Source organism: Macrobrachium rosenbergii, chromosome 39 (genome assembly GCF_040412425.1).
Source record: "Macrobrachium rosenbergii isolate ZJJX-2024 chromosome 39, ASM4041242v1, whole genome shotgun sequence".
Classification (NCBI taxonomy): Eukaryota; Metazoa; Arthropoda; class Malacostraca; order Decapoda; family Palaemonidae; genus Macrobrachium; species Macrobrachium rosenbergii.
Genome location: NC_089779.1, coordinates 21,869,262 through 21,896,128, shown reverse-complemented (window position 1 = coordinate 21,896,128; position 26,867 = coordinate 21,869,262). Strand labels below are relative to the sequence as shown.

At 38.1% G+C, this 26,867-nt stretch overlaps 1 protein-coding gene across 1 annotated transcript in view; it reads right to left on the bottom strand.

The window, feature by feature from the left end:
- Positions 1-26,867, bottom strand: part of LOC136825821 (tachykinin-like peptides receptor 86C) — a 229,338-nt gene that overhangs the window by 11,965 nt on the left and 190,506 nt on the right. Inside the window, exon 8 of the mRNA XM_067082777.1 lies at positions 9,321-9,460. Coding sequence (XP_066938878.1) covers positions 9,321-9,460 — 140 coding nt within the window. The remainder of the gene's footprint in view (positions 1-9,320; positions 9,461-26,867) is intronic.

Sequence of the window (26,867 nt, the reverse complement as noted above, 5' to 3'; positions counted from 1 at the left end):
TGCACATGTTGTGAAGGTATTCTCTACATTCAGTCTGGCTGTTTTGTTAGTGTTCCTGTACAAAAAATTCATGTTCTCCCAGTCTATTTTGTGTTCTTTTCCCAACTGTGCTTGGCACCTGCCGATGTCTGATTGTAGTGCCTTATGTTTTGTATATGTTGTTTTCCTTGTTCTTTGCAGGATTTTCCGCTTTCACCGAAGTAAAGCTCTTCACAGTCTAGACATGCTGCCATGTATATATTTTAGAAAAATATGGCCGTTTTAACATTACTGTGTTATAAGGTGTGATGGAAGAGAAGTTGCTGTAGGATGGTAGTAGGTCAAGACAGACAGTTGCAAATCATTGCATTTAGCAAATAGTTTGGTTACTTCAGCCGTTTGTTTGATGAACACACAATATTGGCTCGGGTATGCGAGTCATATGACCGAGTTGGTATGTGGGTACATAAGTTCGTACGTTAGAAAATCTAGATTTTGTGTCTAATTCTGCCCCAAAATTAGTCCGATCGTTCATTAGCGAAGCTAGAGCGAGATCGTCAAGACATTATCTTTGAGTGCTGCAATCTCTTAGAATTGGCAGAATAAGGTAAAGTTCAGACTCTTGGTTTTTGTGTGAATTGTGAACTTATGTTTTTACCATGTTTCAAGACATTTTTGAACTTGTGTGGGAAGTGAACATAACCTTTTACCATTTTTTATATTCTATTTTATTGTGTTCTATTTACCAGTAGGCTATTTACTCATGCATTTTAGACTTTTCATTATTATGTTTTGCACTTGCATATTTTTGGGAGATTATTATTTGTGCTTAATTCTTTCGACAGATGTCTGTGGGAACATCGTGGTGACATGATGTTATCATGGTGGTGTGATTATAGAGAGACAGATGCAAACCTTGCAATGTCTAAATTTCTCATGTGGTAGACTTTTTTGAGACTAGACTTACAATGTCTAAGATAGAGTATGTGAGAGTTTTTGAATTTGGAGGCTATTAGCCACAATCAGATTTTTAGTTGGAATGAGGCTAAATCTTGAGTTAGATGTTTTTTTTCTTGATAATTTCATTTATGATGCATTTTAATCTTTGCTTTGTTTATTCATTACTTGTTGGGTTGCTTTAAATAATAAATCTATATTTGTAGGAAAGATTGCCTTTCCTTAGATGATCCATTTCATTTCTTTAACGTGGAATGCGAGAGAGAAAGAGATCTTTGTGCTGTCTGAGAGAGAGAGAGAGAGAGGGGAATGCGCGAGACGAATCTAGTGCCAGGGGAAAGAGGAAAAAGTAGAGTGAGTGTCCGGGGGAGTTTCTGTGTGGGTTGAGTGTTAGATGGGAGGGAATAAGGGTCGAAATGCCATTGTCTCCTGAAGGTAGATCGCAAAGACAGGTTACGTAATACTTCAAAGAAGTATTTAATCTGTGGGCATAACATATACCCCGTCTTACTTCTACCCCCCCTACCAACATTTAGTTTTTAACTATTCCATTCCTAATGGTGTTTTTAAAACAGCCTAGCAATTTGAGATTCTCTAGCTTCCTGTTGATGGGTGCAATAAGTTCGTTGTTTGGGATTAATTATTTTCTTCTCTTTCAAATATTCCTTTCCTATCCCTTTCCTCTCCCCAAAATAGTTTTTTCCTGCCTTAATGTGTGCCCGTTCCCACCAGTAATTAGGGCATCCTAATCTCCTAAAACTCTCCTCAAGTATCCTAGGTCTTCATCTAAGAATTCGGGACTGCAAATCATATAAGCCTTGATGGCCAACCCTGTCATTACTCCCATTTTAATTTCTTTCTTGTGACTGGAGAACATATGTACGTACGAATTTGTGTGTCTTCTTTTTATGTCCCTTGAATTTTAAATTTTCCCCTTCTCTCTTTACCAGTACATCCAAGAAAGGAGTTTCTCCCTCCTTCTCTTCTTCTATTGTGAAATTGATTTGTTCATTTAGTTTATTTATGTTTTCAAGGAATTTAAGTAGTTCTTCCTTTCTCCTTATTAAAAATCAGGATGTCATCCGTATCTTACCTATTCGATGATGTTTAAGTTTCCTTTATTTAATTTACCCACCTCTTCTGTTGCAAAACCATTCCATGAAAATGTTAGCTAAAATCGGTGAAAGACTTGAACCCAAGGCCACGCCATTTTTTTTTTTATCAAAACGTCATATTCTTTTTTTTTTTTTTTTTTTACTTCCATCGTCTTCTTGACTGGAAGTTACACCCAACTCGCAAATTTACAGTCTTTTAAGTTAATTTTAGATAATTCATCTATAAGGTTCATGTTATGTTTTAAGTACTCTTCAGATCCTAAAACCACCCATTTTCCCATTATGTTGGAAAGAAATTTCTCAAGCTTCCTCTGTGGTGATCTCATCGATTCCACGATCGGTCTTTACGGGCACCCTTCCTTATGGATCTTTGGACTACCATAAATATATGGGATCTCTGGACTTTCCCCTAGTTTTACTCCATGTTCTAATTCTTTTCTTTTCGTTTTGTCCTGGATTTTTGTTAAAATTTCCCTTAATTTTTTCTTAAAATTGCATTGTAACCCCCTTACGTCCCATTTTTATTCTTATCTAATTTCCTTAATCTTCTACACATTTCAATGAGGCACCAGCTTAGATTACATTTCCAAAGTAATTGAAGGATATGTAAAGGTATGTGCATGCCGCAGTTCACAGCTTCACGAGAACAGACTCGTTACCATTTTCAATAGGTCGGGGTGGGTACAAAAATGGAACTTTGATTCAGTCAAGAGCATTTCTAAGAGATTTTTTAAGTTGGAATGAAGGGCTAGTGTTAGGATATTGTCTTACTTTTTGCATGGGTAACAATAATCACGATTTCATGGAAATGTGTAGAGGCTTAATGGCATTAGTTAAGAATAAAAATGGGAATGAAGCTGCTTTCTGTAGGGGGCCATGTGGGTGGGGTATAAGATGAACAGATTCGTGTTTCCAGAGAGTTACGTAAGGCCCTTTATAGACTAGGCAAATACAGTGACATAAAGATTTACAAGGCAGACAAAGGGGGCGTGGTAGTAGTAATGTATGCCATAGATTACGAAAACAAGTTAGAACAACTGTTAAATAATAAAAACATATACGAGGCTTGCAATAAAAAGCTGGATGTAGGGGAGTACAGTGCAATTTTAATAAAAAAGTAAGGGAAGCATTGACAAAATCCACGACAAAACTAAAAAAAAAGAATTAGTACATAGAGTAAAATCAGGGGAAAGTCCAGAGATCCATAAGGAAGGGTGCCCGCTAAGACCGATCGTGGCATCGATGAGATCACCGCAGAGGAGGCTGGAGAAATTTCTTTCCAACATAATGGGAAAATGGGTGGGTTTAGTATCTGGTGGGCATCTAAAACATACCATGAACCTTATAGATGAATTATCTAAAATTATCTTAAAGTATTATAAATTTGCGAGTTTGGATGTAACTTCCCTGTTTACCAAACGTACTACTATGAGATTCAGGGTCTCTGTAACACGGTTTTTTGGATTTGCTCCTTATCAAAGCATCGGATGTAGCTGAAAGTTGACATATGTACATTTTACAACCACACACAAATTTTATCAGCATTATCAATAACCTAAACCCGATAGTTTTAATTTTTATAGAGTAAAAATTATCTAGCCGACGCCACGGCCAATGGTTACGAGCCAAGAGTCGAAAAACATTCATTACGTAAGCAAGGTAAACACCGTTTGACGAAATGTTGCCCCGCCCATCCACCAGACAGAAACTCATTTACCTTGTTCCATCGGCTCTGAAACCCATAGCAGTCAAGAATGGCTAACAGGATTTGGAATTGTCCCCGTGGTTGCAAAACTGCATTTGTCTTACGACTTGCAACTTTATACAGTCAAGAGAAAGCCCGTGGCCATACTTACTATAGCCTGAATAGGTAATTATTCAGTTTCAAGTTTAAATCCAATGTTTATGGTCTGATTTGTATTTAGCGTAACGTGATTATAATACTTGTAATGTCATTCAGGATTTTGAATATTTCCAAGAGAGAGAGAGAGAGAGGTTGTATGTAAACAGTCTTTTTATAACTATTTTTGTTAAAATAAGATTTTTATCCAAAGTAAATACAAGCTTATATGTGCTAAAATCTCCAGCAGACCAATGGATCATCCGATATAATTTTTTTTCTTCTTCTTTAGGCCGTACGACCGTGTTGGATATGTTTTGGGCATGACTGCAGGTGCAGTGAGGGTCACCGTCAACCGTGCCTCCAGTTCCGTTCCTTCACCATCGTCAGGATCACAAGCGTCGCCTGTCTTTGATAACTTTACGACTGGTGCCATTCGCCGCTGTATCCACAGAAAGTTTGCCGAGAAGGAGCATTTTACTGTTGGTTCCTTGACAAATGACCTCAAAACAGCTGGCATTATTCCGGAAATGACATCATGGGCTGCAGTAATTCGACTCTTGCATTCTATGGGATTCAAGTATAAAACTTCCCAACGTAAGATGTATGTAAGGAAGGAATCTCTGGAAATTGTATGCCGCTGGATAACTGCTCTCTGTGATCTACGACGCCAGCGGGAGGAGGGGAGAGTGGTCGTTTACGTAGATGAAACCTGGTTTACGACAAGGATGGCCCACAACAGGGAATGGGCAGACACTACGCAGGATGTCACCAGCCCCACTTACAGTCATCAGGTTCCTCCTGGAGAAGGTGAGCATTTGTGGTGGTGGCAGCTGGCACGAATGAGGGCTTTATAGATGGTTCATACCTGTGCTACCTGGCCAAGACCAATCAGGGAGACTACCATGGCGAGATGAATGCAAAGTTGTTCAAACAGTGGCTAACGACGCAACTTCTGCCATCCTTCCCGAGCCATCTGTATATATATATATATATATATATATATATATATATATATATATATATATATATATATATATATATATATATATATATATTTATTTATAAATTGTTCGAAGAGTCAATTGACCTATTTTAATGGGAACTTTATCAAATTGCACTTTATTGCTTGTACTACATGTAACAAGTTATGATCTATTTTTAAGGTATTAATGTTCTATTATGTTCTCTCATCAGGTGGCTAGAACAGCGCAGGATATTGTTCCGACCTTCTGCCACACGCTCGGAGCTGCTGCTTATTTGCCAAAAGAATCGGCTGGAGCGAAGGTATGAGATTGACAACACTATCCGTGAATGGGGCCATGAGGTTGTGCGTTTGCCCCCCGCTCACCCCGAGCTCAATGCAATTGAACAGGTGTGGGGGGTCATGAAGAGACACATACGTTCCTCCCTCCGTCGATTTACTCGATCCGACCTGCAGGACAGGTTGGAGGAAGCCAGGCTTTCTGTTACCCCGGAAGTGTGGCCAGGAGCAGTTCGACAATCCCGTCATTTCGAGGAGGAGTATTGAGAGTCGGACAATATCCGAGAGACAGTAGAACCAGTCATCATTAGCCTGGCCAGTGACGATGAGGACGGGGAAGATGATCTCTTCCTCGAGAGTGATGATGACTGCATTTTGTAAATAAATCATAAATAGTTTTAGGAGTTTTATTTGTACATCTAATGGGAATTTATAGAAGTAAAGTGAACATAATTCATTTATCCTTTAAAATAATTACAACATGTAGCAAAACACATAGTAAAGATGATAATGCAATGAAGGAATGATACCATACTTTATCTTTAGTTTCAACATCGGCAATAACATACCCAGTTGCCATAATTTGTTAGCTTAATGAAATAACCTATCATCTAATGGTAAACTTAATTTCTGAGGAGGCCATGGCTTATTGCACAGCGAAAAAACATGACAAAGACTTTATGAATTGCGGAACGATACATAGATGTGGGTGGGGTATCTGTGCTAGCGTACTAGCCCTTTGTTGGCAGAGTCGGTTGAGCTTCAGACTGTCACTCGATGAGTCGGAGTTCAATTCCCGGGGCCGGCTGATGAAGAGTTAGAGGAATTTATTTCTGGTGATAGAAATTCATTTCTCGCTATAATGTGGTTCGGATTCCACAATAAGCTGTAGGTCCCGTTGCTAAGTAACCAATTGGTTCTTAGCCATGTAAAATAAGTCTAATCCTTCGGGCCAGCCCTAGGAGAGCTGTTAATCAGCTCAGTGGTCTGGTAAAACTAAGGTGTACTTAACTTTTGTGCTAGCGTAGTAATATTACTGTAGCAGTGGTGCCGCAACAGTAGTAATAGCAGCAATATACATGAATTAAACGTTTAGGCCAACTGCTGGGATCCTTGAGGATCATTTAGCACTTCTTACAACTACTCGAGAAATGAGTTTTTATAGCCAGAAGTTAAATTTTCTAATCCAACAATGCCCATGATAGCCTTCAGTGTTATCCTGAATTATAACGAGGCCAAAGTGGGTGGAGCCTCATGAAGTCATCATTCTGACGATAATCATTGGTGAAGGTTTAAAGCCAAAGTACGGTACCGGCTATTTTTTTTCAGTAAATAGGTAGATAGCCAATAAATAAAAATTGCTTGACATTGGATATAGCAGTTATCAAATCAAGCTTGTCTACTATGTTTTTGAAAATTACCAACTATTCCGTACATCTTGTCAATCTGATTGTGACCTATAAAGTAGACTGTAATTTCTTAGGAAACTTATTTTGGGAGTTAGACTAATAATCGAAGTGTTTTTGTATTTATTAACATATTTTGTTGGTTTGTTCATTATGACAATTATCAGTGGAGAGGTTTCAGAGTTCATAAAGGTGTACTGCTTTGCTTGTATTTAAATTTTAATGTCATTGTTGCCAGAGGTCTAGCCTTCATTACGTATAGCCAATCATCCATCGAGAAAGAGGGAAGAAATGCTGTCATAAGTTACGTAACGAGTGCGTTAGAAACCTTTTCTCTGAGTAAGTTGGCCCGTCTTCAAAAAAAGTCACTTTTACATTATAAGTACCAAATTTATTCAACCTACGTAATGCAGAATACAGTCAAAATTTATGTGTAGATATAATGTGTATTCTGAATAAGCGTTATATTTATGAAATGCATAGATAAAAAGTTATTGCGAAAAAACCGTGTTACAGAGGCCCTGAATCTCATAGTAGTTAAGAAGAGGATGGAAGTAATAAAAAAAATATGGAGGAAGGGGTTTACACATGTTACTTAAATCATGATGTTCTGATAAAATTGTTGATAGTGGCCCACAGTGTCAATGTGTTTAAGTAGGGCGAAAACAATTACTTAAAAAAAAAAAAAAAAAAATGGCGTGGCCATGAGCTCAAGTCTTTAACCGATCATAGCTAACAGTTTCATGAAATGGTTTGAATCGGAAGAGGTGGGTAAATTAAATAAAGGGAATTTAAACATCATCAAATAGGTAAGATACGTGGATGGCATCCTGATTTTTTATAAGGGAGAAAGGGAAGAGTTACACAAGTTCATAGATAATATAAATAAACTAAATATACCAATCAAGTTCACAAAAGAAAAAGAGAAGGAGTGAGAAATTCCTTTCTTGGATGTACTGGTAAAAAGGGAAGGGGAAAAAATAAAATTCAAGGTACACAGAAAGAAGGAGACACACACCATTTCATATATACGTATGTTCTGCAGTCATAGGAAAGAAATTAAAATGGGAGTAATGACAGGGTTGGCCATCAAGGCTTATAGGATTTGCAGTCCAGAATTCATAGATGAAGAGTTGGAATACCTGAGGGAGAGCTTTAGGAGATTAGGATACCCTAAGTACTGGTGGGAACGGGCACACATTAAGGCAGGAACACACTATTTGGGGTGAGTGAAGGGATAGAAAAGGAACATTTAAAAGATAGGAAAATAATTGCAGTCCCAGACAACAACACTATTACACCCATCAACAGGAAGCTAGATAATTTCAAATTAATAGGCAGTTATGAAAACACCATTAGGAATAATATAGTTGGAAACAAAAAGTCTGTAGAAGGGGAAGAGGTAAGAGGGGTGGTATACATGGCAGCAAGTCTAGATTGTGAAGAGCTTTGCTTCAGTTAAAGCGGAAAATCCTGCAAAGAACAAGGAAAACAACATATACAAAGCATAAGGCACTACAATCAGACGTCGGCAGTTGCCAAGCATTGTTGGGAAATAGACTAGGAGAATATGAATTTTTTGTACGAGAACACTAACAAAACAGCCAGACTGATTGTAGAGGATGCCTTCATAACATGCACAAACAATGTAATAGCAGGCAATACTGGAAGCAGATTTGAAGACTGCCTATCGAGAAAAATTGTACTCTATAATAGAAAAGAAACACAAAAACACAAGCAACCACATGGACAATGCACACCTGGAAGATGCTGCAGGCAGAGAACGGCCAAGGTCAGGAGAGCGGGGCCACACAGGAGAAGGAGGGTGATCAAAAGACTAAAGAAGCCAGCATACGGAACTGGGCAAAAAAGGGCTTCAATCCACTTCCCCATACATATAAATACAACTGGACTATGTGTCCGGCCATTCTACGGATACTTGACAATGAGGACGGTTAGTCCTAGAAAGCTTGTAACTTTTCAGTAATAAATATCTCCACTAGATACCATCCAGTTTTAATGAGGTCCTGTTCGTAAAATATAAATATATATATATATATATATATATATATATATATATATATATATATATATATATATATATATATATATATATGTGTGTGTGTGTGTGAACACATTCTAACTATTGAAGCTCTTAATTTAGGGTAGGTCAATAATCACGAAAACCAAAACTGCATAGGTAAATTCAACGTGTATGCTAATTTTTAAGAAAACGGCTTCTCTTCTAATGTTGTGAGCAGTCTGTACCTGAACACCAGGAAATTTGAATTTTAGTGGCTAATTTGAATGGCATACTGTAACTTTAAAATTTCATTATTTCAAAAAACAAACCCCGAAAGGACCCTTCCAGATTGCGAGCATTCAGAAAAACTAAGTATCATGTTTGTATTGTTACCGTTGTTGCTCCACAGATATGTTAGGTCCCTCACCCACCCACCATCCCACTCACCCCCTACCACATCTCAAGAACGCCAAAAATCAATATCTGGACATCCTGAACGGTTAAACGGATTTCGATGAAATTTGGCACAATTAGAGACCCTAGTAAGAAACCTCTAAAGCCAGAGTTTCATCCAGGGTGGCTGAATATCTCCACAGTTATAGAGAGCCAAAGTCTGGGTTTTTGTGTACTCCGGGTGGCTTGGCTTTACTAACCGCCAACTATGGTGGCAGTTCATAAACACAGAAAGTTACATTTTCGAACAAGAAAGCTGTTCCTCGTGGAAGCCACGACGTACCTGATCTAGATCTGGAGGAATGCTCGTCTCTGGGCTGGTATCGACGATCCATTTCGGGAGAGCCTTCATAGCTCAAGTTGCGTCTTGGCCACCTCAGACAAACACAATGCAGGACAAAATCACGAAAGTACGACCTAAATCTGCAATATACAATGGAGTTCTTAACATTAATAACTTTTCTCTTAACTGTGCAGTAAGTGCCTTTGTTCACAAAGTATCTTTCGTGAATTGGATAAAAAAGCTTCGAATTCAAAGGCCACTAATGGGACTCATGAATTATAAAAAAAGAATATACAAAATACTTTCGAATACAAAATATATGACACACCTAACAAGAAATGTCTATCGAACATAATATTAAAAACCATATCGTTCAAGCAATTAAGCACTGCAGCTTTTCTGCCATGACTAGTATGTGCATAATTAAGGGGCAAATAAGTTAAAATATTAAAATGCCTCTTGGAGAACTTTAATAGTCTGTGTTAGACAAGCCTAGATATATCAGATTTAATTCTACAAGGAACTATGACTTGGTTTAAAGCTAACATCCTATAATCACTACAATGCCTCTCTGAAAGAGGATAGATCCGAAATGATTTTTAGGAAGAAGGTTGTACAGTAAGGCCACATGAAAAACTTAATTTCCTTTGAGAGTAACTTTGAACATTAATTATGTCTTAGAATTAAAGTTTGGTTTACTTAAATATTACTAATGATCTTTAATGTTACTTGTATAATTACTAATCTTGCTAAGCCAACCACCAAGATAGTGAAGGGCAAATTAGTATTATAGCTCTTAAGAAAGACATCGTTGACTCGTCTCTGGGTACCACAAAACTCATTATTAATGATTTTGGATCTCATCTCTTTTCTGTCTAACTCTAAATAAGATACTTTCCCTTTTATACATAATACTATCGATATATATATATATATATATATATATATATATATATATATATATATATATATATATATATATATATATATATATATATATACACAGTATATATATATATATATATATATATATATATATATATATATATATATATATATATATATATATATATATATATATATATATATACACATTTATATACATTCATATATATACATATATAAATAAATATATATATATATATATATATATATATATATATATATATATATATATATATATATATATATATATATATATATATTTAGTTGTATTCTTCTCAATCACGAAGATAAAATATCACGGTGCACTCCACAATGAAAATGATGGAGAAACCAGAGGAAAAGGAAATAGAGTTCTTAATTTGTCCCAACAGTTTCGCCCTCCATCAGGCCTCTTCCCGGAAGAGGCCTGATGGAGGGCGAAACTGTTGGGACAAATTAAGAACTCTATTTCCTTTTCTCTGGTTTCTCCTTCATTTTCATTGTGGAGTGCACTGTGATATATATATATATATATATATATATATATATATATATATATATATATATATATATATATATATATATATATATATATATATATATATATATGTGTGTGTGTGTGTGTGTGTGTGTGTGTGTGTGTGTGTGTGTAATTTTGTAACACACACCAGAAACGAATGAATGAATGGTACTGACTCAACTACCAAGGTCATAAATGAAGTTGGAACCAAAGTACACCCGTACCTGAGGTTTTTCCTGGCAGGCTTCTGAAGCCCATGCTAACACACACACACACACACACACACACACACACACACACACACACACACACACACACACACACACACACACACACACACATATATATATATATATATATATATATATATATATATATATATATATATATATATATATATATATATATATATATATACTGTATGTAAATAGTCTCAGTAGGAAAAGAAGAGTGCAGGTTAAAAACCACCACATTTTATTTGCGACACGTTTCGTTGCTTCTTCATAATAATATTTTCAACCTTAAAAGAGACATCACGCTATTTTGATAGTTGAAAGATTATACAATCATTATTGGCTGACAAAGCTGTGTAAAGGTGACAACAATAGAAATAAATGATAAAATTTTTAAAATGATTTGCAATAACATATAAACTACTTAATGGGTTAAACAGAAATTAAACAGTTTACATTATAAATGAATTACTAAATAATTTATATCAAAAGCAAGGGATAAGATGAATTGTCAAGGTTAAGATCTGGTTTTCTAAAAAAAATATTTCGATAGACTCTGAGATTCCCCAGAATGATTCTTTATTCAAAGTACCAAGAACACTAAAACTTTCTAATCTTCTACCCGTATTACATTCCTCTATATGTTGTAAAATCGGTGATCTGGTTGGCTTGGCCAGCGAACAACCAGTACGAGGAGAAATGCCATAATGTTTGGAAGATCTTGTCCGGACTGACCTTTTTGACTGGCCAATATAGGTGGCGCTACAGGCATCACACCTGTAAATACAGGTGGGGCCAGACAAAAGGTCTGAAGTTAGTTTATCCTTATGGTTTAACAACGCTTGAACAGTATGGTTGTTGGTAAATATTATCTTGGGGTTAATGTAGGGAAAGCTATACTTAAACATATTTTTTAGTTCTCTTGTAACGTATTTAGAACATGGATCACTTATATATGGCAATTTAAAATACATAGTCAGTTTATCAACCCTCGGTATATCAGTTTTGCTACTTATACTAAGAGACTTATTTAGGAACTTTTTTTATTTCTTTTCATATTATGTTACCAGGATAAGCATTATTTTTGAAATAGTTTAAAAGAAATTTTATTTCTGAGTCAAATGACTACCAGTTGCTGCAAAGAGAATATGCTCTATGTATTAAAATCTTTATGTTATTTATTTTAAGGTTAAAGAATGAAGCACTTTGGAAATCCATTCCAAGACCGGTATAAGTGGACTTTCTGAAAATGCTAAAACTTAAGAGTGACTTACTGTTAAAGGTAGTTTTGGAAATGCTTGCATCTAAAAAGTTAAGAATGTTATTTTCTTCGCATTCCACGGCAACCTGAATACAGGGGTGTTTACTATTTAAGTAAACATGGAACTGCTGGACGTGACTTAGAGGCCTGGAAACCAAAAATGTGTCGTCAACATACCTGTGATAAATGACTGGTTTAAACTCTACGGGTCAATCATCAAGCCATCTTTTTTCACGAAAACACAGAAATATGTTGGCCATTGGGGCTGAAAGCGGAGATGCTATGGCGAAACCCTCAAATTGTTTGTAGTTTAAATTATTGAATAAAAAGTGGTTAACGTTTATGCATATGTTAAGGAGCATTTTAAAAGCATTCTTTGAGTTCAAAACTATATCAGCTGAGGAAAATTTCTGTTATCACTAGGAATGAACGTCTGCCTCCCACTGTTCAAGTACCCCAAGAAGTCCATTTTGTTGTGCTTCGAGCACTTGCTCTGCCGACTAAAGCAACAACCCATTTATAAAAGAGGATTTGGGGAATGCGTGAATAATGTAAAAAGCATTATCACTAAAATCCCAAAGTTTTTTCGTTACTCGTTAAAAACCATTTCCACTAAGGATATGGATATACTTAAGAAATTGAAAATGAATAAAAAACATTGTATTATCTAAGCCAGATAAGGGTAACGGCTCTGTTATATCAAGCAGAAATGATTACGTCGAAAAGATGGATGGTGCACTCTGATAATTCAAAATTTATGAAACGTCCTCAAGAAGATATAAAACAAACTTGTTTACAGAAGACAAGATCAATTACCAATTAAGAAAGCTCAGAAAGAATGGTTCGATTAGTGAAGAAGAAGATAACAAGTTGTTTGTAAGTGGGTCTTCGCCATCAATATTGTAGGACTACCAAGAGTTCATAAAAATGGAATGCCATTAAGACCTTTTCTGTCTGCCTTTAAAGACCATCCTATAAACTAGCCAAATTTCTAATCAGTTTTCTACAGCCATTGACAGAAAACCATTATACATTTAAAAACACGTGAGTTCAAGAACATCATCAATTCTCCTGAAATACCCGAAGGTGCAGCTCTAGCATCTTTTACGTTGCCTCCCTATTCACAAACGTTCCTATCAAACAAACAGTTGATATAGCTTTGAACTCTATTTATAATAACATTAAACAAGTGAGGAATATTTCAGAGAGTGCCTTTAAAATGCTCCATAAATTATGCATAAACGATAACCACCTTTTATTCAGTATTTGAACTACAAACAATTTGAGGGTTTCGGCATGGCATCTCTACTTTCAGCCCCAATGGCCAACATCTTTCTGTTTTCATGAAAAAAGATGGCTTGATGATTGTCCCGTAGAGTTTAAACCAGTCATTTATCACAGGTATGTTGACACATTTTTGGTTTCCAGGCCTCTAAGTCACGTCCAGCAGTTCCATGTTTACTTAAATAGTAAACACCCCTGTATTCAGGTTGCCGTGGAATGCGAAGAAAATAACATTCTTAACTTTTTAGATGCAAGCATTTCAAAAACTACCTTTAACAGTAAGTCACTCTTAAGTTTTAGCATTTTCAGAAAGTCCACTTACACCGGTCTTGGAATGGATTTCCAAAGTGCTTCATTCTTTAACCTTAAAATAAATAACATAAAGATTTTAATGCATAGAGCATATTCTCTTTGCAACTCCTGGCAGTCATCTGACTCAGAAATAAAATTTCTTTTAAACTATTTCAAAAATAATGCTTATCCTAGTAACATAATATGTAAAGAAATAAAAAAGTTCCTAAATAGGTCTCTTAGTATAAGTAGCAAAACTGGTATACCAGGGGTTGATAAACTGACTATGTATTTTAAATTGCCATGTATAAGTGATCCATGTTCCAAATACGTTACAAGAGAACTAAAAAATATGTTTAAGTATAGCTTTCCCTACATTAACCCCAAGATAATATTTACCAACAACCATACTGTTCAAGCGTTGTTAAACCATAAGGATAAACTACCTTCAGACCTTTTGTCTGGCCCCACCTATATTTACGGGTGTGATGCCTGTAGCGCCACCTATATTGGCCGGTCAAAGAGGTCAGTCCGGACAAGATCTTCCAAACATTATGGCACTTCTCCTCGTACTGGTTGCTCGCTGGCCAAGCCAACCAGATCACCGATTTTACAACATATAGAGGAATGTAATACGGGTAGAAGATTAGTAAATTTTAGTGTTCTTGGTACTTTTAATGAATCTCTGAGGCGATCGAAATATTTTTTTAGAAAACCAGATCTTAACCTTGACAATTTATCTTATCCCTTGCTTTTGATATAAATTATTTAATAATTCATTTATAATGTAAACTGTTCAATTTCTGTTTTACCGACTAAGTAGTTTATATGTTATTTTAAATCATTTCTTAAATTTTATTAATTACTTCTGTTGTCACCTTTACTCAGCTTTGTCAGCTAATGATGATTGAATAAAATCTTTTAACTATTAAAATAGTGTAATGTCTGCTTTAAGCTTGAAAATGTTGTTATGAAGAAACAACGAAACGTGTCGCAAATAAAATGTGGTGGTTTTTAACCTGCGCTCTTCTTTTCCTACTGAGACTGAGATTTCCAAAACATCTGTCTATATATATATATATATATATATATATATATATATATATATATATATATATATATATATATATATATATATATATATATATATATATATATATATATATATATATATATATATATATATATATATATAATATATAATATATATATATATATATATATATATATATATATATATATATATATATATATATATATATATATATATATATATATATATATAATGTATTTTTTGTAGGCAACCTACAATCGCCTTTGTGGCATTGACTTCTTCGATGCACACTTTTTCATATATCTTTACTTCTGTTTTTCTTCAGGGAAACCACGGAAACCAGGCTGCGGTCAATAGCCCAACCGGCAGATGCCGTACTGTAGAAACTATTATCATAGGAGAGGTCTGAAAGAATTCTATTCGAATATAATTTCCGCTATGCTCGCCTCCGGCAGGAATACCTTTAGATCTCGTCAGGGCAATTCTCGTAGTGTACCTGGATGGAATGAATTGGTTAAAGATCTTTATACACATTCACAAGAAATGTTTCTACTGTGGAGGCAAAATGGTAGGCCGAGGGAAGGACACTTTGCACTGCTAATGAGGCAGGAGAGATCGCAGTTCAAACTTGCCCTTAAGCATTGCAGACTGAATGAAAAGCAACTGAGAGCTGATGCAATGTCTAGGAAATTAGAATCTGGCGATTACCCCCGTCTTTGGAAGGACATTCAACCTCTAAATCCCAAAACTAAAAAGCTATCACAGAGAGTAGGAGAAGCCGTCGGTGACGAGGCTATCGCAAGAATGTGGGGCGATCACTTCAGCACTATCATGAATTGCATAAACGATCAAGACTCCCGCAGGGATGTAAATAACCTCCTTACTGATAATATTGTTTCATTTCGCCGATCGTATCACGCCAGGTAACATCAGCGAGGCCATAAACAACCTACCTAATAATAAATCGCCTGGCTGCGATGGGCTGCCTGCTGAAGCTTTCAAATTCTGCCATCCGATAATTTACATTTTGCTAGCTGCTCTGTTCAATGCGTGCATAATTCACCAGTTTCTCCCAGACTCCCTACTCTTAGTTCACTAAGCCACCCAACCGACACCTGCGTCTGCGTCTTGAAAGAATTGCTGAACTATTACCTATCATCAGCCTCTCCTATTTTCCGATGTTTTATAGATGTGAGAAAAGCATTTGACAGAGTAAACTACCTGAAGCTCAGCCTGAAGCTGCACATGAAGCTGCATAAACGAGGCACACCTCTATATCTAATTGGCATTTTATGTTGTTGGTTCTTCACACAGCAATTCTGCGTCAAATGGGGTAACGTACTGTCGTACACCTTCAGCTCTCTAAACGGGCTCCGGCAAGGGGGCATTCTCTCCCCATACCTGTTTAACACGTACACAGATGCCCTGAATGTCAAACTGAACTCAATCCCAGTCGGATGCACTATCAACGAAACAACAATAAACAACCTCTGTTACGCTGATGATATGGTTCTGATTTCCCCACCAGTGCAAGGTCTCCAGCGACTCATCGACACCTGCCGCCAATATGCAGAGGAATTTGAAATCCTATACAACGAAACCAAGACCCAGTGTATGTCGCTGCTCCCAAGATCGCTTAAGCATATTGCAGGACCACTAATTTTCGGTAAAATTGCAGTAAAAGGCAACACGACCAAATGGCAAGGAAATACACTTTTCTAGGTCATTTTGATGTGTTTCGCACAAATTTCACATTAAAATTCGTCGGAAATTGATAGTTTCTTAGAAATAACAGAATTATTTTCTCCCATTTAACACAGTACTCTTGAGATCCTACAGTATGCTGTCACCGAGATTATGAGTGGGTTCGTGTGTTTGTTTACAAATGCAGCTCCTCCCACATGCTAGTTTTGATGACGCAATGATAGTTTAAGTAAAAACGTGACAATTTATTACAAATCCATTGGCTGTTTAAAAAAAAAAACAATAACCAATTACATTTGACAGCGTACCCTGAGGAAATCATTTGAATTCTGCCGGCGTTTTCAGTTTCGCCATGGCCGCTGTGGAGGTGTCATGCAGTGCCTGTGAAAGCGATTATTTCGACTTTATTCAGCGTTTTCACTCTAAAAATACACAATTTATTATTTATTTGCAGGAACACGGTGTCTTACCAACTTCAGTGACTTGCCCAAACTGTCATATTCCTTGTTCTTACACTGAAGACAGATATAAGTTTTGGTGTGGAAAGCGAACAAAAGTCGCTAAAACAAGGCGCATTCGTCAGTGTAATTATTCTGTCTCTTTAAGGGCACTTTTTTTAGATAAAGTTCACGTGCAACCTTGGCATATTGCGTTATTTGTTAATCACTGGTTAAGCAAACATTGGGATCACAAAACTGTTATTGTCTCAATTGGTCTAGCTATACTAGTGTGGACTGGCGTAGTTTTTGTTCCGAAGTCACTGAACAATGGCTGTGTAAGCAACCGCCAATCGGAGGTGACGGTGTGGTGGTTGAGATTGCCGAGACCTTATTTGCTCGCCGCAAGTACAATCGTGGCAGACAATTAGGCCAAGTGTGGGGTTTTGGTGGCATTTAACATTTGTCAAAAATGAAATTTATTATTCCCTTAACTGAAGACGGCCAAGATCGAAGCGCTGAAGCATTATTGCCATTAATTAGACAATTTATTCGCCCGAATTCTATAGTTATTAGTGATGATTGGGCAGCGTACCGTAACCTGGAAAATGAAGGTTATGTCCATAAGGTTATAAACCATAGAGAGGAATTCGTGCATTCTACAGACAAATCCATTCATACGCAGAGCATAGAAAGACACTGGCGTGATTTAAAAGAGTGGTCTAAGCGCCCCGGTAATCGGAAGGAATATCTTGAACAGTACCTGTCAAGGTATTTATTTTTAGATCATTACGGTGAAGACCAATGCCACCATCAATTCTTTATTGAAGTGGGCAAGCTGTATAAACCACATGGTGAGCATGAACACCCTGTGGTTGGAAGTGAAAATTATTCGTCGTCTTCAGAGGAAAATACTGATGATCCCGAACCTGCTTATTAAGGTAAATGTTATGATAGTTCTGTTTTTACCTTTTCAACTGGTTTTTTCTACACTTTTAGGGGTTCTGATATATACTGGCGGTGCATGTGTTTGCTGTCGGCCAAATGGAATGTCCCTTCGTCGTGTTTAGTACTGGCCCGGGGGGGGGGATACCTATACATTAACAAGATATTGCACTTGCCGGACGGGATATGAACCGTTCGAAACAGACGCACCCGTGCTCTGTCTTGTGAAGATCGCGTATGGAAACCCCTTGTTGGAGGGACTGCAGGGGTTCATCACAGGTTAATTACACTAGAGCGCCAAAAATTAAAGGTAAATTCATAATTAGCAACCAAAAAACTGTAGAAAAAGTTGAGTTAGAAGGCAGTCGCCGCCGCGGAGCTACTACATATTTTTTCGTCCTTTGGTCATGCATAAGTTAGTGGCTGTGACCTGGGTAGTCGAGTGACAAGTTAGGGTTAGGGACTGTGACCTGGGTACTTCTGTGAGAGGTTAGGTTAGGTTGTGTGGGTTTCACTGATAAGGAAATATTCTGATTGATTTTGATGTGTTAAGCACGAATTTCACCTTGAATTTCGGCGGAAATTGATGGTTTTTGGTCCACTTATGTACATGGAATTAGCTCCAAAACCGTTCATTTCCGACGAAATTGAAGGTGAAATTCGTGCTAAACACATCAAAATCAGTCAGAAAAACCTATTTCTTTGTCATTATGGTGTGTTGCCTCTTACTGCAATAATACCTAATTTTCCTCGGAAATCATCGCCTGGAATTCGTGTATGAATTTCCGTATTTGGGACACATTATCACGGACAACTTAAAAGATACGGCAGGCATAGAACAGAGGCGTCGTAAACTATGTGCAAGTCGCAACATGATTGCAGGGAGGTTTGCTTTCTGTCACCGAGAAACGAAACTGCTGCTCTTCCGCTCGTACTGCTACAGTATATATGGGTGTTCCCTTTGGACGAACTATACCCGAGAGACCATGAGACGTATCACTGTTGTTCACAATGACATTCTGAGACGCCTCACAAACACTCCTCGCTATCACTCAGCCACGCAGTTGTTCATAGAAAACCGCCTGGATAATTTGAAAACCATTGTGAGGCGAACAATGTCCAGTCTGATCACCAGACTGGGAAACAGCAGCAATTCGCTCATACAAAGCTTCCTGAGCAGTGAGGCAAGAAGATGATCTAACCTGTGGGAAAGATGGAATAATGAGGCGTTTGTTCCTTAAATGCCTTATTCTCTGTTTTTTGCAAATATAAAGTGTCATCTCCAGAATCTGTCATTATTATTATTATATTTCTGCGTTCCTTGCTGTTTTTGGTATTGTTACTTCCTGTTATTATTGTTTAATATCATTGTAGAGTTTTGCAATTTTCAATATTCGTATTTAGCCTTCTGGACCCGACTTCTGTAACCACCTAAGGTCCTCAGATGCAAATTAATCGCCTGCAATCTGTATTTTCTATTGTTATTTTTTTTCATTACTTCCCATATAATTACTGTCATTACCAATATTGTGAATTCTATTTTTTCTACTTCTTCAGTAACTGTGTGGATACTGCCGATGATTATTTTTGTCATGTTGGCTTATATATCTAGATTGTGTTGAGTTTATTTGTATCTTCCATGTATATGGCCCTGGGCCGCAATAAAGATTATTATTATTATTATTATTATTATTATTATTATTATTATTATTCGAAGTTCTGGATGAGTACACAGAGTCGTGGTGTATTTTCCATTTATTGCTACGTTCCCGCTTCACCCAATCTAATGCTTTTTCAAGCAAGAACTAATGCATACAGGCGTCCTCCGCTCTATTTATACCGGCAGGATTGGATTAGTGGGGGGTTGCCATATTTCTTGGTTACAATTTTGGTTTACAGCTTACAATGAGGTGGTTAGTTGTTTGCGTAATGTTATTACATGGTAAAACTATGCTACAGTATTGGTTCTACATTCTATTTCTACTTCTTATATCCCTAATAAAATTATTGATTTCTTCGTGTGTGGTTTTCTGGTGCTGCTCCACTCTGCCTTGTAGACCTTTGGTCCCTCTTCTCTGTCGAGCAGGCGGCAACGAACGGTCACCTTCTGTTTGCTTATTTAAACTTGGTTTGCTTGTGGCTATAAAAACTGCTTCTGTAATTATTATGTCCTGATATGAATTGCATCCGTATTTTATTTTAGTGTTGTTTATCAAGTCTCATAATGATGGTTTCTTGTCATGTTTGTCTATGTAGTGTTGGAAGATGGCTCCTGTTTTCTGTGGGCAAGTAATCTTCGTCTGAGAGTCATAGATGTGTAAAGCCATGTTGTACAGTCTCTGCTGATCATGTTGTTTGTAAAGTCCTCGCTAAGCAAGTTGTCTTTGATGACGGCCCATTTTCTTTGTACCTACGATTCGTCACACAATCGGGCCAGGTCACGTAAGAATTCAATTGTTTAAACTGTGTATGCAGTTATTTATCTGTTCGCCTTCCTGTCCGAATTGTGGTCTGCCCTGGCCCAGGTGCTGGGGACAGCTCATCACACCACCACGGCCTACAACCCAGCTGCCAACGGCTTGGTCGAGCGTTTCCACAGGTCCCTGAAGGCGTCCCTTATGGCCCTCCATACCACCGAGGACTGGAAGCACCAGCTGCCGTGGGTCATCCTCGGGTTGAGAACTGCCCCCAGGGCCGACGGCGCCCCTTCCGCAGCCGAGAAAACCTACGGCGAGCCCCTCCCCATCGGTCCAGAGGCTTCGCGAAATCGTCGGCAAGTTCACCCCCTACAAGAGCACATATACCAACAGGTCGGCCACCTTTTTGCCGCCTGGGCTGGCCTCCACTACCCATGTCTTCATCAGAGATGACGCCGTCCGCCCGCCACTGACCAGGCCCTACAAGGGACCCTTCCGCGTGCTGGAGCGGAACAGCAAGGCATTCCTGCTCGCACTCCATGGGAGGAGCGACTGGGTGTCAATCGACCGGGTCAAGCCCGCCCTCCTGGAGGAGGACTCAACCATCAGCACACCGCAACCTCCATCGGCGCAGCCACCGTCGCAACCGGGCCCTCGCAAGAAGCGGAAACGCGGCCGCCCCTGGAAAAGGCCGCCCACACCCACATTCAGCCACCCTCGCACACAGGACGTCCCTCCGTTGTCCTCGCGCAGCCGGGGCACCCTTCAACGCCCCAGCAGATGCGCCGATTAATCAGACATTACCTACGTCTTGGGGGGGGAGGGAGTATTTGTAAAGCCATGTTGTACAGTCTCTGCTGATCATGTTGTTTGTAAAGTCCTCGCTAAGCAAGTTTTCTTTGATGACGGCCCATTTTCTTTGTACCTACGATTCGTCACGCAATCGGGCCAGGTCACGTAAAAATTCAATTGTTTAAACTGTGTATGCAATTATTTATCTGTTCATCAACTGTGTACCGTGTATTTCTTCTTTCGCAGGCGTCAAGATTATACTCAACTTTAATTCTGTCTATTGTTACATTGTATATTGTACTTGTTCGCTGTATTTATTTATTAATTGTTATCGACCTCAGGTCACCCTTGCTTCCATTGTCTTCCTTTGCCCAATGCCAGTCGGCCGCTATAAACTGCCTGGACCTTGAATAAATCAGCAGTAACTTTTGCCTGCTTGTTTCTTTTGCACCTCTTATAGATGCTCTGCCAATGTAGTTTTCTCTGAAAGGACTGCATTCCTCTTTGGGGCAAGTGAATTCATAAACCACATTGGTAGTCATCTCTTTAGGTGTGGGTGCGCATGTGCTATTTTTCATTACAAGTGATGCAAGCAGATTTGATTTGTAATACACCCGTATATTTATGTCGGTATGGGGGGTTCGTGGTTTGACATTCTTTTTAATAATCTTCTTAGTGATGTTGCTGTTGTTGTTATATTCATTGTTAAAGTTAGTTTGATAGTATATTGTTATCTGTTGGCCTGTCTTCTCGTTGTGTTGGTCTGTGGTGTTGTCTTGCTTGTAGTATTGGTAAAAAAATTTGCGTATTTCTGATTGTATCATGTTGTCTTCAAATCCGTTGTTTGTGAGTAGCTATTGTATTCTGTCTAATTCCAGGTGTGTCGTCTTCCTCGCGGTACAGTGGGTGAAAGCCCCCATACATATGAACGGATTACCGACCCTTTATAGGCCCCTGGGCATTCACCTCTCCCGTTGAGGCAACGTCCGATATTAGAAGCCTTTGTGTATACCTGTGTGTTATATTTGCTTGTTTTGTTGTTTACAAGTACATCTAAAAATGGCAGTTTCTTGTCGATGCCATGTTCTTTGGTGAAGTTTAGTACTGTGAAGACATCTTTTAAAGTCTGAATATCTTGTCTGTTGTTTGTTGCAAAGAATATGTCACCGATGTATCCGGCATAAATTTCTGGTTTCTCGTGATCATTAAAAACAGTGTTCTCTAAATTAGCCATGTATGTGTTCGCCATAAGAGCGCCCAGGGGGGAACCCATGGCTACACCATCAGTTTGGTTGTATACTTCTCCTTTGTGGGAAAAAAATGGTGCTTCTTTTGTGCACGCTTCAGGCATGCTTCTTAAGGTCTTCTCTTGGATTTGTGGTGGGGCTTGTTGTGATCGGTGCACGTGGTTAAGGATTATGTCAATGGTGGTGCACATTAGTAAAAATGCTTTCGACGTCCATGACTGCGATTTCTTTGGTTGTATGCTTAGTTTTTAGGATGTCTATGAATTCTATAGCTGATCTTAGTGTGTGTTTCATCGGTGTGTATGGTGTAATTATGTCGTTCAGGGTCTTGGCTATTTTGTAGAGAGGGGATGTGATCTATGATATGATTAGTCTTAGTGGGTTATTGTTTTTATGTGTCTTTACTGTGCCCTAGCAATATCCAGGGTTGAAGTCTCCCACAATGTTCAGGAAAATGTTCTCATGGCATTGTGCGTTAGCCTCCTTTGCTAGTCTTGCAATTTTCTTCTTCAATTGGTCTGTAGGGTCTTTGTTGAGTTTAATGAATTTCGTGGTGTCGTTTAATATGTTGTCCATCTTCTCGTCATATTTTTGTCTGTACATTACCATGTATTTTGTGCATAATCATGTTTTCGTTGTTTTTAAGTTCCTTAGCTGCTTCCTTTGAACGCGTCGTTAATATCTTGCTTTGGTCGTGTCCTCTTGTCTTGTTGACCTCTCCCAGCAGCTCTTCAATGCATCCGTCTTCCAAGTTGATTTATCATGCCCTCGTGTTCAGTTTGTTGCATATTCTGTCAGTTTTTCTATGTTTATTCGTTTTTCCTGTTTATTGTTCTTCCGATGTAAAAGGCAATTTAATTAGTAGTTTAAAAATTCTTTTTTGGTCGTCGGTGAGTTCTGTTTCTGTCAAAGGTCAACAAAGCAGAGTGGAGCAGCACCAGAAAACCACACACGAAGAAATCAATAATTTTATTAGGTATATGAGAAGTAGAAATAGAATGTAGAACCAGTACTGTAGCATAGTTTTACCATGTAATAACATTATGTAAACAACTAACCACCTCATTGTAAATTGTAACCAAGAAATATGGCAGCCCCGCCACTAATCCAATCCTGCCGGTATGAATAGAGCGGGGGACGCCTGTACATATTAGTTCTTGCTTGAAAAGGCCTTGGATTGGGCGAAACGGAACCGTAGCAATAAATGGAAAATACACCACGACTCTGTATACTTATCCAGAACTTCAAAGAATTATTGAAAACAGAAGTAAGGAAATATGAAAAAGTGTGCATCAAAGAAGTCAATGCCTCAAAGGCGATTGTCTACAACAAAAATTGTGAAAGAGAGAAACTCTGCACAAAAACACACACACACACACACACACACACACACATATATATATATATATATATATATATATATATATATATATATATATATATATATATATATATATATATATATATATGTTTGATTTTAAATCACGAAAAAGGTAAAATTGTGATGATTATACAAAGTTACAGCCATGAAGGAAAAGTGAAACGATTGAGATGCCAAGTACTTTCGTCTTATTACCAAGACATGGTTTTATATGCTGGGTTAACCATCGCTCATAAAATGGCCACCCCCATGCAAACGAAGTGGAAATGGCTACCCGTATAGTATACTCATCCCATTTTGTCCTGCCTGTATTTCCTCCTCTGCCACCAAAATCTCGTGTTTTCTAGATTGCCGTGGGAGAGCCGCTACAAAGATTGGAGCCCTACTTGATGTGGCAGCCATATTGGACCCTGAGGCACTCCTGCTTCAGCATCACCAGGTGACCAGGATGTGCCTGGATTCGATCTCAGATGGTTATAGGCCTTTCTAGCGAATGGACGTATACTTCCCGATTCGCACATTTCACAAGACTGCCAGACGTTGCTCGACGTGTTGTGTCCCAATTCATTTAACTGGATAACGCCTTTGGATGCCTATGGTAAGCCTCAGACGAACTCGAGTATTTTGGCAGCCTGTTTTCCCTCCTACTGATATAATTCTCGACTTTTAACAAACCCCTCCAAGTATGTCCCTTGTTCGCCATGTGTGTTTTTCTCCCTCCATTCATCAGTAAACCCTCCTTTTGTTTCCCTAGTCGTTCCTTTTCTCAGACTGCCACCCATCGTTTGTATGCTAGTCTAATTCCAATTTATGAACAGTGCGATATAAGTGAGTTTCGAATGGCTGTGCCATTCGTGGGCACATTAGTTAGGAAATCCTTAGTATTCCAAGTGCATGATATTAGAGCTGTAATTCTCGGCAGTCCCACAATTAATTCGACACCTCTCCCATCCAGAGGGATGCGTATATCGTGAGAGACCCAGGAAAATCTCAGCTCGCCCTCGCATTCTTCATGTGGACCCATCCAAGTGCTACGAGGAATTTCATCCTTTAAGGCACCGCCGAATCCTTACAATTGCAGCTTATTTCTTTTATTCACGTGTTCCCCTATTATTAATTTGTAAATTATTGTTATTAATAGTTGAGTAAATGTAATTAATCATTGAGTATAATTACACCTTGCAGTGACTTGACTAAAAAGAGTACCGAAGGGTAGTAATCTTCTTTCCATTTTATTTTATTTTGTTTTTTTTTTGTGTTGCCATGAACCATCTTATAGCGCTCCGTTGCTTGGCCAAGGCTAGGGAGTAACACTTGTGACCTTGCTTAAGAGCACAGAAATTCCCCAAGAAAACGTGTACGTCAATGAAAATAGTAAAAACGCGAGCTGAGATTCCAGTCACGAGCGATAAGGAGCACTGAAAATCAGTGCTGCTCAGGTTAGCAACCCTTAGTATGTCGTAGTGATAGGAATTTTAAAGATTCCGCTCTTGTTTACGGAGTCTAAGGTGTTCTTTTTGCAATTAATGCATGCTCTACTTTGATTTGAAAAGTAAAATCAGTTTCATTGCACGATTTAGGAGAGTTAGCCCATTCTAGCCAAGCACGTGTTCATGTATACAAAGGGTAAATTTGTTTTAGCCTGCGTTTGGTCGGTAGAAAGCCAACGGCTAGAGATTGACTTTGTGTCTGAACCCTATGCAATTTCCGCAAGGGATATTTCACAATTTTGGCGAGTGACATGTTTTATGTGATGATACATTGTTAGGCTGTTCTTGCATGCTATAATTTTAAATAGGGCGCATGCTTGTAAAGTTAGCATTTATTTGCTAGAATTCAGTGTTCAGATGAGCATTATTATTTCATAACAACACAAAACTTGCGTCATAAAAAACTTGTTTTCATGTGTTTCAGCCTCGAAGGCAAAATTTTCTCAGTGATAGGAATTAGGTAAGTTAAATATATGCATGCTAATTATATTTTGCTTTCAATTTTAGTGGGATAGGCATATACAGTTCACTAAGGAACATTATTGATGTATTATATTAGAACCGCTAGACTGAGAGAGAGAGGATAGGGTTCTGTTTTCTTAAATATTTCTTAGGCTTTCCGCCCCGCTAGATTATTTAGCCCATTGGAGGGAAATAGGCATTATATTCACTTTACTAAACATTCCTATCTAGAATTTTGTATTTTCAGACCAAAATTGCTTAGCTCACCCCCTTCCCCATTAGTGCTGCTAACATATCAGTTTAAAGTGCAGACAGCCCTTTTACTGGGTTACCACATCCTATATACAGTATAAATTATAAACTTGCAATTTACCAAAACCATTAACTGCCTTGTACTTCTTAAACTAATTGCACTTACATGTTACTCAATTCTTGTGTCCTTACACACCTATTTGTACTTATTGTACCTAAATTTTGCAGCTACGTGCCCCTTTTGTTTTGTGTCACTAACACAGTACACCCTTGTGGTACCCATTGTTGCACTAAATGTGCCCTTGATCAATTTCACGCTGTTCTAATTGAACCTCCTGCTCCTGTTACCACTATGTCCGTGGGCAGATTAAACAAATTCACATAATTCTACCTTTGCATTTGTAGGTTTCAACCTGTTTGTCGTGTTGGAGTAATCGTACCTTTGCATTGTAGGCTTTGACCCGTGCCGTGAGTCCATATAATCATACCTTTGCATTTGTAGGTTTCGACCCCTGCTTTGTGTTGGAGTAATCATACCTTTGCATTGTAGGCTTTGACCCGTGCCTTGAGTCCATTTAATCATACCTTTGCATTTGTAGGCTTTGGCCCTTGTATTGTGTTATAATCACACCCTTGCATTTGTAGGCTTTGACTCATGCAGCGTGCTACAATAGTTATATCTTGGCATTTGTAGGCTTTGACCTGTGCATTGTGTTAAAAATACTCACACTTCTGTATTGTAGGCTATGACCCATGTGCTAATCCTTAAATTGTATTAGTGCCTAGTGAATTTATCTTAGCTTACATAGGTGTGCTTCATGTACACCATAGCTAGCCTAGTGCATTTATTTAT